This window comes from Diadema setosum, chromosome 14 (genome assembly GCF_964275005.1).
Source record: "Diadema setosum chromosome 14, eeDiaSeto1, whole genome shotgun sequence".
Taxonomy (NCBI): Eukaryota; Metazoa; Echinodermata; class Echinoidea; order Diadematoida; family Diadematidae; genus Diadema; species Diadema setosum.
In genome coordinates, this window is record NC_092698.1 from 28897922 (window position 1) to 28911201 (window position 13280).

The window sequence follows — 13280 nt, forward strand, 5'->3', positions numbered from 1 at the left end:
ACAACATCAAAAAGTAAAATTTCCAGGAAGGTACGTATTGAAACGATTACACTCCACTGTTGAATAGTACATGAGAAGAACAACAATAGATCGTCATATAGGCATGATACTCAGAAATTGGCCAAAATTTTAGTAAATTATATGAAACATACAGTATGCCGGAAATATTTTGTAACTGTCGTAGGTTACAAATACGTCATCAATTTGATGGAAATCATTTTGATGGAAATGAATGAACTATTAAAAAAAAAGGTACCCATATAGTGCGTACAAAATTATACATGTATACTCCAATATAATTCTTTAAAAAATTGGACAGAATGATTAGCTACATTGTACTGTTTTTTAAATCACCATGTAACAAGAGGTGAATTGCGGTTGTCGGAAGTATCCTTGCACAACATTACAAGTCAATAATATCCGACAAGGTTTGAGAAATTCTTAAATCTGATTGGCTGATTTCTCTGAACTTGTCGGATATAATTGACTTGTCGGACATTTTATCCGACAAGTTCCTTCATGAAACGCTCCCCTGAAAGGATGCAGAGAATGACCAAAATTCAGTAACTATAATTGTATGAAACATATTTGTAACCGTCGTACATGTCGTATGTATACATCCACAATAAGGTATACTCACACAGAGTATTTTCAACATAATAAAAATGACATTAGATATACTTCTTTTTTTTTTTATAAACATGTAATATGAGGCGAATCACGACCGTCGTAAATTCTCTTGCGCATAACATCAACATCAATCCAGGAAGGTACGTAATATAATAATTACACTCACTGTTATGTATAGTGCATGACATGTAAAACATCAGAAACGGTAGACATGATAGAAAAATGACCAAATTTCAGAAACTAAATATAAAATATAAAGTTGTTTTATCGGACCGTACTTGCTTTAGATTGCTACTAATAACTTCCAAATATAATGAGCTAGAAAACTGGCGTGTTTGCAGACATTATTATTATTGGCAAGGTGCACTCATCAGGTTTCTTGACACGATTCATGTCTTTCACTCCTCACCATCTTCTTCCTTCTTCGCCATTCCAGTGTCTTTGGTACTTTCACTGCGATCTTTTCCCCCATCAGAGTCAGTCGGTGAAGTATCGATACTGTCATTGACGCTTGCTGTCGTCTGCTCCACCTCATGCTTCTCTTCTGGTGATGTCTTGGCCAACTCTACTGCGTCTCGAATCTGGACTGGAACCTGCCTCGTAGAACCGCCTGTCTTCGATGCGGTGATCGACAGCACGCCCCTTGTGTCATAGCTCGACGTCAACGAGTCAACGGATGCGTTCTCAGGGAGCTGAACGTTGTATCTGAAGTGCTTGCGTCGCACCCAGCCACTCATCTCATCTCGTTCGTCACAATGTGCACGAATGTTGAGCTTGCGATCGGTCACGCTGACTTGGACGTTTTCTGGCGGGAAATCGCCGATTGGGAGGGACAGTTCGAAGCGGTCGTCAGACTTTTCAGCTGGTGTAACAGCAGACGATGACGATGTCAAGCATTCAGGTGATGATGTAGAGTCGTGCTCCTCCTGACCTTCGACTGAGAGAGACTTTGATGTGTCACTTGGTTTCTGATCACCACCTTGTGTCTTGTCCGAAGTGGCATTTTGTGTTGTAGATTTAGGACGTCTGTTCTCTGCAGTCGTAGAGGATTTGTCTTCAGAACAGGGGTCCTTGGTATTTTTCTCCACATCTCCCGATCCTGCCAGATGTAGAAGGAAACTCGTTAAGTCGGCTGGAGAACATGGGAGGCTCTCGTCAGGGTGGCAGATAGCCGCGAGGAGATCAGGAACCAGTTGGTTGAACATTCTCTCTCTTCTCGCTCTCCGAAGATCGTGATATCTTCTCAAAGGACGAGAAGACAACGAGAAACCTGGTCGATGACGTCCGACCGGCATCATAGAGCGGTAAACTTGGTTGAGACCCCAAGGGTATTCCTGCATCGCAAGTTCATCGTCTACAAAGACGGGTGCGAAAACTTGTCTCGGAACGAAAAAAGATGCCATTGTACAAGTGTGGACTGAAACAGTCTGAATTCCGTCGATTGAAAAATGCAAGATGTTGCTTTCTTTCCCTTTCAGGAGATAATGGTGAATGGTTGAGAAATCCGGCGAATTTATACTTTAGCAGCCACGCTCGAGAACCCGCAACAGCGTTCTGGAATGTTTCGGTTATTGTGCCCATTGACGATGTACATAATGACGTCATCTGCATACACAGATCGTCGCCCGCGATCCGTGTGGAGAGATCTTGAACGATCTGGAATGATCGATTACACAAACACTGTTATTGAGATACGGCGCCCTCTACAGTATTAGTGATTACATTTTGTGGTGACAGGTGAAGAGAATTATTCATGACGATGTCAAACTCTTTCTTTTTGGTAAATTGATGACGTCGCTTCTCTTTTCTTTTCTTTTCTTTTCTTTTCTTTTCTTACATTTTTCGATCAAGTCCAACCAAATTATCCTCTCTTTCTGACTTCACACTCTCCATAGTTTCTTTCGGAATAACCCACTATACAGCAGTAACATTAGATACGCTTTGAAAGAAATCCACCATGTAGGGCCTATATACGCCTATGTAATTATCGTATAAAAATGAAAATTTTTGGAAGACTTACGACAGTTTTATTTTATGGTTTCTCTTTAGAATAGACTTTGAAACTGACTCTACGTTAGAAGCAGTCCATCTGTGGCAGCTTTTAAATCAATTTTGGAGTTGTGTTAGGTTACAACATCATAAATAACGTTCCCCCCCCCCCTTGTTTTTGTTTGCATCTATTATGCTATGCATTTCTTCAATCGGGGATTTTCTTGGTTAACTTCACTTTGCACTTATATGCCTTACTTTGCCGTACGTCCCCTTTTTCTGTTTAATCTCCCTCGTTCTTTAGCTTTCCTGTTTACAACTGATAATAGAAATCCTATAATGACTTCCGTCTTACAACAATTCAAAGTTTGAGGAAAATCTGACAATCCGTTCAGAAGTTTTTGAATTTTTGAAATGTTGTTGATAAGACCACTGAATCAGAAGACTACTACAGATCATGACATATATGAAATATAATACAGAAATTTCATATTATAAAGAAAACTCCACAACATGTCATTTCATTTCAAAAGTACACATTCCCTGGACTTGTATACTGACTTATGTCAAGGGCAATTCGTATCCCCCTAATTTCTGAAAGAGCTAAGTCGAGTGCTCTTTCATTATGCAAGAAAAGTAAAAATATGTTGAATTTTCTTTATATTTTCCTTATATTGTAGTTCATATTATGTGATGTCATGAATTTACTGTTCAGGTCTTTTGATCTGGCGGTCTCGTCACCAAAACTTTAAAAATTCAAAACTTTTGAATGGATTGTCAAATTTTCCTTAAACTTTCACTGATGTGTCCTACTATCATAATATTACTGCATTCACTCAGTCCACATGCATATTTTGGGTAAATCCCCTCTAAATGTTTATTCATCATTGTACTGCATCACCAAGCTTTTGATGTACTCCAAAGAAACATTTTTTGGAGGAGTGCATGAATATATTAATCAGCCGTCCTTAATACTTTGTATTCTCTCACATAGTTGTCGTAAAATACAAACACGACTGAATCGTTTTTGGAAAACGAGAGTACCGACAGATTTGCTTTGTCCAAAGTACCTTCATTGATATGAAACGTTGTTTTTTTTTTTTGCATCAATGTTGTATTTCCTACACCAACTATACCTTCATCAGGATCTAAATTAAGCTGTTTCGTTCTTCCCCTCTGTTTCATCGAGTATATTTAAAGCTGTTCTGTCTAAAAAAAAAATCTTCTTATACAACCACAGTCATGCACCAACTTTAAGATAAGAAGGATATTGCTTCTACAAATCTGTGTCAATATACAAAACGGAACACACACACACACACACACACACACACACACACACACACACACACATACCAGACGCGCACACACACATAAACATACTCTCACACACGCGCCAAAAACACACACGTCCCATTTTTAGAATAACATACATGTAATTGATTCAACCTAGACAAGGAACACAATTTTAATATAATTGACACTCGTTTGGGCTTTGTTATTTCAGATTTACACTCATTGGGGCTTTATTTTTTTTCAAACACAACAAACAAAATGAGCTCAAATATTATTTTTGAAAATCAAATATGAGGATTATACTAACGATATTGATTTTAACATACACATTGTGGACCACAATATTCTTTGGGAAATCTATTAAAGATAATTATTTCATCATAAAGCTCTTGAAAATAACCATCATTTTCCATTAGTCATATTGTATTTCTATATGAAATATTACAAATAAAACATTCCAGACAAACTTGGTAGGTCATGCATTATCAATAGGGTACCCACAATGAGTAGGCCTATATACTTCAACACAATTTTATATTAAAAACGGACACAAGATTTACTTTTTTATAACCATGCATTCCATGTAACATGTGAGGTGAATCGTCATCGTCAAAAGTTCACTTGCATAACATAAAAAAGCAAAATTTTTAGGGAGGTATACGTATTGAAATAATTACACTCCACTATTTTATAGTGCACGAGAAGAAAAACATCAGAAACGCTAAACACGATACTCGGAAATTGGCCAAACTTGAGTAAAGTTATATGAAACATACAATGAGCGTGAAATATTTTGTAACCGTCGTATGTTATAAGTAAGCCATCATGAAGGTACCCATACTGCATACAAAAAGAAAAAATAGCATGTTTATGGGTAATGTCCATGTAACATGATGTGAATCTCGATTGTCGTAACTAGGCCCTACCCTTGCACAATATCAAACAGCATGATATCCAGGGAGGTATACGTATTATTACACTCCACTGAATGACACAAGAAAAATATCATAAACGCTACACAATGATATTCCAGAGATGACCAAAATTCAGTAACTTGTAAATGTTGTATGCTCTCTTTTTTATAAACATGGAACATAAGGTAAATCACGGTCGTCGCAAATTTACTTGCGCAACATCAATCCAAAAATATACACTGTTTAGTGCATGACATGTAATTGTAAAACATCACAAGCGGTAGATATGGTAGAAAATTACCAAATTTCAGAAACTTTCAAATATACAGCATAAAGTGTTTGTGTGTGTGTGTGTGTTTTGTTTTTACAAAACGATCGTACCATTGCTACAGATAATCTAAATAACGGTTATAATAATGAGTTAGGAAACTTGCGTGTTTTCAGACATTACATTGGCAAGATGCACTCATCAGGTTTCTTGGCACGATTCATGTCTTTCACTCCTCACCATCTTCTTCCTTCTCCTCCATTCCGGTGTCTTTGGCACTTTCACTGCGATCTTTTCCCCCAGAGTCAGTCGGTGAAGTATCGATACTACCATTCACGCTTACTGTCGTCTGCTCCACCTCATGCTTCTCTTCTGGTGATGTCTTGGCCGACTCTACTGCGTCTCGAAACTGGACTGGAACCTGCCTCGTAGAACTGCCTGTCTTCGATGCGGTGATCGACAGCACGCCCTTTGTGTCGTAGGTGGACGTCAAAGAGTCAACGGATGCGTTCTCAGGGAGCAGAACGTTGTATCTGAAGTGCTTGCGTCGCACCCAGCCACTCATCTCATCTCGTTCGTCACAATGTGCACGAATGCTGAGCTTGCGATCGGCCACACTGACTTGGACGTTTTCTGGCGGGAAATCGCCGATTGGGAGGGACAGTTCGAAGCGGTCGTCGGACTTTTCAGCTGGTGTGACAGCAGGCGATGACGATGTCAAGCATTCAGGTGATGATGCTGAGTCGTGCTCCTCATGACCTTCGACTGAGAGAGACTTCGATGTGTTACTTGGTTTCCGATCACCACCCTGTGTCTTGTCCGAAGTGGCATTTTGTGTTGTAGTTTTAGGACGTGTGCTCTCACTCGTCGAGGATTTGTCCTCAGATTCGGAGTCCTTGCTGATACTTTTAGCCACATCTCCCGATTCAGGTAGATTTAGAAGTAAACTCGCAAGGTCGGCTGGAGTGCACAGGATCATCTCGTCGGGGTGCCAGGTAGTCGAGTAGAGATTGGGAACGAGTTGCTCGAGAGTTCTCTCTCTTGGCGTTCTACGGAGATCCTGAGATCTTCTCAAAGGACGAGAAGACAAGGATAGAACTGGTCGACGACGTCCGACCGGCATCATAGAGCGGTAAACTTGGTCGAGACCCCAAGGGTATTCCTGCATCGCAAGTTCATCGTCTACAAAGACGGGCATGAAAGACTGTCTCGGAACGAAAAAAGATGCCATTGTACAAGTATGAACTGAAACAGTCTGAATTCTGTCGATTGAAATGCAAGATGTTGCTTTCTTTCCCTTTCAGGAGATAATGTTGAATGGTTGAGAAATGCGGTGGTTTTATACCTGAGCAGCGCCTCTCGAGAACCCGATACAGCGTTCTGGAATGTTGTGTTATTATGCGGATTCGTACGATGACATCATTATGCAAAACAGAATGTCGCCCGCGATCCGTGTGGTGAGGTCGCGAACGGTCTGGAATGATCCATGAGCGTTATTGATACAGCGCCCTCTATAGTTTTAATCACATTGCGTGTTGATAGGTGAAGAGAATCCATGACGATGTCAAATTGTTTCTTCTTTGTGAATTGATTTATTCGTTTTTCCTTTTCTCTCTCTCTCTCCTTCCTTGTTTTTTTTTTTCGGTATCTATTACGCCAAATTTTCTTACATTGTGGCTACACATGGCTTATAGAAAATTCTTTTTGGAATAAACCTCCAGCAGTTACTGGAGGTATACGGTTTGAAAAAGAAATCCACTATAATTTGATTTGATTTTTATTGGTTCCTGCATTATATCATTGCTTATGCAGATACATACACATATATACACATATATCATAATGAATTAATCTATTATGAAGATGAAATTTATGACGGTTTTATGACAGATTTATCATATGACTCACTTGTAGAATTTACTTTGATACCGACCGTACATTCTAAGCAGTCCATTTGTGAAAAGTCAAAAAGGAAATCTAGATAATGTTTGTTCAGAACATAAAAAATGATTATATAGCGTCCTGGCTTTGTTCTACCCTTTTGTTTTCGTTTACATCACCATTATTACTTTAAGCAATTTTTAAAAGAATATTTCCACTATACACTTTATAGAAATACTGCCCTTTGAGCAAAAAGTTCGAATGATTACAGGGGTTTTACAAATTCTCATATCACTCTAAAAAGTGATTCCATACTATATAATGCAAACTATTTGTCATTCGAAATGATCAAGATTTAATTTTAACATTATTATTTTCTAGTATAGAACAATAACTTTTTCAAGTCCGCAGAAAACGGGCATTTTCTTGATTTCTGTATAAATTGAATTCTCTAATCAATGGAGAATTTCCGCATTGTTGAATGTTGTTTGAATGCCATTATTATTTATCCCTCTTTATTCCTTCTATATTTTCTTTTATTTTTCTATGTAGGCATAGGACTTCTATCGTCTTCCTGAAATCTAGTTTATGATCATTTGCATTTGCAGGTGATGTGACGTCAAGTGTCATTCCCATTGATTTAACTAGGGGATTTCTTCTAATTGTTCATATCAGAGGTCTTTTCAATTTCACAATTTTGTTTTAGTAATATCGTCTGATTGTTGCAAATGGGTGGTACAATCTGTCAGTACAATATAAGACTTTAAAACGTTGTCTATGACTTCTGTCGAGAATATTTTCCTTGCTTGGTAACTTTCTCTCTCTCTCTCCCCCTGTTTTTCCCCGTCATTGTTTATGTTCTCTATTTTCCATTGGCAAAGTTGTTTATCAAAATCCCTGTAATGATTTTCTGGTTGTATTTTTCTGTACATATACACACTTTCACTCAATGTTTGTGTACCACATACTGTACTGTTTATCATCATGCGTTTCATGAACTCTTCCGTAACATAATATTTATGTGCAATATTATGAAACATACAGTACACTGAAATTATTTTGAAACCAGTTATTCATTATCAATAAGGTACCCACACTGGTTAATGTATTATACTTCAAAAAGAAAAAAAAGAGAGGTTTTTTAATTTTTTATAACCATATATGAGGTGAATCACGCATGTCGTAAATTCACTTGCGCAACATCAAAAAGCATAATATCTAGCGACGTACTGCAACAATTACACTCCGCTGTTTACTGCATGACATGCAAAACATCAGAAATGGTAGACATGATAGAAAATGACCAAATTTCAGAAGTTATCAATTAATATAGTATGAAGTCATTATACTATTGCTATAATAATAATAATAATAATAATAATAATAATAATTATAACAATAATAATAATTATCATTATTATTGTTATCATCATCATTATCATCATTATTATCATTACTATCATATCTTTTCGCTTTTTTAACGTGTTAATGATTATATTATTTCAATCTATGTATATGAAATGATTATTTTTTATTATTATTATTTGAGGGGCCCACACACTACAAGCTCTGTCTTTTTAGTGGGTCCCTCCATTTTTCGCACGGTATACATGTACTTCACTTTGATCACTTCTGTTGCTTTTTTACTATACAATGTATGATTACTATAGGTCCTCAATTATTGCACAGTCTATTCATGTCACTATGTTCTATTTACCTTGTTCTCTGTTATCAAAAGAAGTGAAACATATGTTATGTCGAAAAATGAAATAAACTTTGAATTGAATTGAATTTTATGTCACTGTATACTACAATGTATGTATATATCTAGCATTGGTTGCGCCTGGCTGTGTAAACTGAAATTCAATACCTCAAATAACTCTTGCACCCTGGAATACCGGGAGTATTTTAATGACGTTTGTGCACAAATCGCGAAACCAAGCGCCTATTTCAGGTTTGTGAATTTTGATGTTGTTGTTTTATTTGAATTCGCCAAAAATTGAAACTGAATAAGTACAAAGTTGACCTCAGAAACCTATAGGTCCTACTTTCTATTTCTTTATTCCATAGGCCTAATCGAACAAATATTTTTTTTTAGGAGAAGAGGTATGTATTATCCCACCAGCTGCAGATGGCGCTTCGATTGTAAACAAACTTTCATTGTGTGTCAGAGGTGACCGTTAGTTTTGTGTAAGAGTTCTGTGGGAAGAACGCGTAGAAATACGCACAGTATACAAAACCACATAGAATCTCACACCATACACAAACCAAACCAATACGCATCGTATGCATGCGTGTACTGTCATGTGCCAAGAGCACACACTACACACACACACACATACAGTAAACATACGCACTATCTAGAGTACGTGTGGTTATGCATGGACGACGTGCAGTGGGTCTCTTTCTATCCCTATTGTGTGTGTACGTCTATGGATCAACAAGGATCCGAGCGGTGGAACATCGTATTAGAGTGGGTGAAGACGTGTTTCGTAATTTTGTGAGTCCAATGTCAGCGTAAATGTACGTGAAACTGACTTGTGAAACCTTACATTCTGTTATTTATAGTTCACCCATAGAAATGGTAATTCAAAATGCCGACTGTAGCCCATTAGAGTCACAGTTTGCAACAAGAGAAGAAATGACATAGCAGTCGACACGTTTGTGAACGTCTACACAGCTAGCGCAGTTTCGTCTGCAAGACCAAGGAGTCATACCAGCCCCAAGCTCCCCTTTGCCCTTCGTCGCTTGGTGGGCTCTCTCTCCAGGCCAACCTACCTACACAGACGTAGACTGTGTACGTTGCAGCCGCTGTATACAGTGCAGTGCAGCGCAGTGTGTACAGATCTCTGAACTCCAGAGCAGAGTGTCTCTGGCTCTGGCCCTTGGAAGCTAGGTTCTGTGTTCGTAGGATTTATTGCTTTGCAGAAATTCGATGTTACACAAGACGTGAAGACGACCGAAAATGGATAATGAACAACAGTGGGACGCAAGAGAGCAAATGTTCCATGATGCTGTCAGGGAATATTTGGTAAGTAAGAAGATGTTTTGGCTAGTGGTAATTTAGTAAACTTAAATAGTGCAACATGCTTAGTGGTAATACTATTATCAGTAAAGTTTAGTCTGTAATATAGAAATTCTATGCTTACTTTAGTGACCTGCATCTCGTCGTAGTTAATGTTTAGATCTGGTCGAGGTTTCTATGCATGTTTCAGTCGCACTACATCACTGAAATTCTATGAAATCTCACTCACACAAAGGAAAAATGCTGAAGATTCAAGTCAGTTCGGGAAACCCACTCACAAGGGGGGCCCCTCCTTATAAGTAACCCGTCCCCCTTATAAGTAACCCCGTCCCCCTTATAAGTAACCCCCGGGGCACCCCTTATAAGGAGTCTCCACGCTGTTTTGCAATGCAACGCGAAAATGAAAGGACTGCGGCAATTCGCTTGATTATGTCCATAAAGCTTCACAAGTTTCCTAGTTACTCACGAAATTTGAGCAAAATCGGTTTGAGGCATCATATCTAAAATCATGGATTTAAATGTGATGTCAAACGACCCATGCGAATGCTGAAATGCGAGCGATTACTGGCGTGAGTGTCGCCAGGCGCGGCGGCGCGGCAATGCTTGAGTGCAGACGTGGCGACTGAGTACGGAGGTCAGTCGCCACGTCTGCACTCAAACATTGCCGCGCCGCCGCGCCTGGCGACACTCACGCCAGTAATTGCTCGCATTTCAGCATTTGCATGGGTCGTTTGGCATCGCATTTAAATCCATGATTTTAGATATGATGCCTCAAACCGATTTTGCTCAAATTTCGTGAGTAACTAGGAAACTTGTGAAGCTTTATGGACATAATCAAGCGAATTGCCGCAGTCCTTTCATTTTCGCGTTGCATTGCAAAAAAGCGTGGAGACTCCTTATAAGGGGTGCCCCGGGGGTTACTTATAAGGGGGACGGGGTTACTTATAAGGGGGACGGGTTACTTATAAGGAGGGGCCCCCCTTGTGAGTGGGTTTCCCGAACTGAAGTGGAACCACGGCACAACTTCAATGATCAGTACCAGAAATTTGCAGTTTATCGTTGTTAAACGTGAACGATGTGGAATTCATGTGCGCTTAAGTTAAGGAAGGGGCCCGCAGCTTGCCACCCCGCTCTCCCATAGACAAAGCATGTACTCGTAAAGACGTGTGCGGGTGACCATGATGATAATTTCTATTATACGTATTCCTTACATAAATGTAAGATTTTCACGAAAAACTGTTTAGTTTTCACCTCAGTTTGCGTAGAGTCTAGTTGTGGTAACCCTGCAAAGTTTCAAACATACTGAACACGGTCCCGAGCGTAAATTTTTGTTCAGTGCACTTGTAGCAGTTTTACTCAGGGTGATGATATTCGGGCCCCTGACGAGGTACGGGTGCCTCACGTCATTATATGGACTATTATCTAGATAAATTTAAAAAACTAGACCAACAAGAGTCTAGAGTAGAGGTCTACTTGGTATTTCTGTTTCTCAATTCTCATGATTCTACTATTTTCTATTCTCTAGTCAACAAAAAGTAAAGTTCTACTCCTTTTAGCTTTAAATACGTGTACAAATTAACCCTGATTACGTGGAGAGTGCTGTACTGTGGGAGCGTAGGAGTCATTATGTACAGTACAAGCATTACATGCTACCTATTGATTGGGTCACTGTCTCTTATCAAAAAAAAGGTTTAAGAAAGCAGAAATTGATACTTACAATTATTGTATGATGATTGGTAATTTTTTCATTCATGGAAGGACAAAAAAAAAAAAAGACCCTTATTGAACTGCTCAAAGCATTTGCAGAACTTGCAGAGTTTTACTGTGATCAAGGAAATGCACATTACATAAATAAATCCATGATTATAAAAGGAAAGAAAGTGTTCCTAGATACTTTACATGTACATAAATTTGTACAGTATCCACAACTGTGTACACTACAGTGTATAATGTGCATTTCCTCCTTTTTAGGCTGGAGGGAGAAAAATCCAATATAAAAGCGAGTGACTCCTACTACACACTATAATTAGCTAAAATACATTGTATTAATCTGGGCAATATATAGTAAGAGATCGTGACTAGTCTGTTGCCAAAATGCTTTTTAAAGATCTCAGTTCAACATTTTGAGTACATGTACGTACATTCATTATTATTGTACAATATGCATGGTTTTGACATCGCAATTTTGCATTGAGGAATTATAATGTAAAATGTACACATGTACCAGGGAGGTGGGACAATTTTCCCACCTCCCTGCATGTACTCTGTACTACACTTGTCTGTGGTCTGAAGTTCACATATACCACACATACAACATAGGCTGTCACAGTATGACAGATTAGAGAAGGGTTTGCAGGCACCAGTCTCACTTGATACTGGTACAAGTGTTATCTAGGGGTAATTCCATGGGGTTGGGACTGAAATTGTGACATACAAGTTGAAAATTCAAGTTGGGTAAATTGAAATTTCCTTTTTCCCCCTGATTTGTTACTCCCATTCTTCAACATATTCCACTAGAAATCTGTTTATTACTTCGCACACTTTCAGTCAGCATGGGTAAACAGGTATGGCAAAATACCTATGTTACACGGACTTCATTTGTTGACATCCTTCATCATTTTGTGTTCTGAAATGATAACAATGAACACATTCACGTTTTTTTCGTCCATAGCACATCAACATGTTATTTAACAGGCGCATGAGATCATTATTAGTAAGATTGTATGTTCTGATGTCAACTGCAAGCCACTTTTATTAATATTTTTTTTCTACAAACCATTAACAATTTCAACCAAAGGTTTAACTTTTTCATCAAGAGTGACACAATGACAATATTCTTAAAAGCACCACAATTGAAGCAAGTGATTTGTATGGGTATTCAAGTGAAAACATGATTTTATTGTTATAATCGGGGGTTTTCAGACAACAACCTTGCCCACGGTGTACTACCTATGTTACACGGACAGTATGTCTTTGTAACATAGGTACACTACGACATATCAACTGATTTCTTTTATTGTGGTGTGAGATGCTAAAACCTACACATATAGACTTTATGTATGTTCCCACAAATAACACTATTGTAACAGTTCTTTGGAATTATATCTACTGCACACCTGTGGAACAATACCTATGTTACACAGACTTCAATTCTTTGTATCTCTGATATGAAAGAAGGCAGACTTAATCAGAAGAAGAAGAAAGTGAAGCTTTACACAATTTGACCTAATATACACTAACAACATCATCAACTAGTTGTCAACTAACTAAGAAAACT

At 38.4% G+C, this 13280-nt stretch overlaps 1 protein-coding gene across 1 annotated transcript in view; it reads left to right on the forward strand.

Moving 5' to 3' along the window:
• The first annotated feature begins 9798 nt into the window (after nt 1-9798).
• Nucleotides 9799-13280, forward strand: part of LOC140238141 (protein LMBR1L-like) — a 33502-nt gene continuing 30020 nt past the window's right edge. Inside the window, exon 1 of the mRNA XM_072318077.1 lies at nt 9799-10009. Within this exon, the coding sequence (XP_072174178.1) occupies nt 9944-10009 (66 nt within the window). The 5' untranslated portion in view covers nt 9799-9943. The remainder of the gene's footprint in view (nt 10010-13280) is intronic.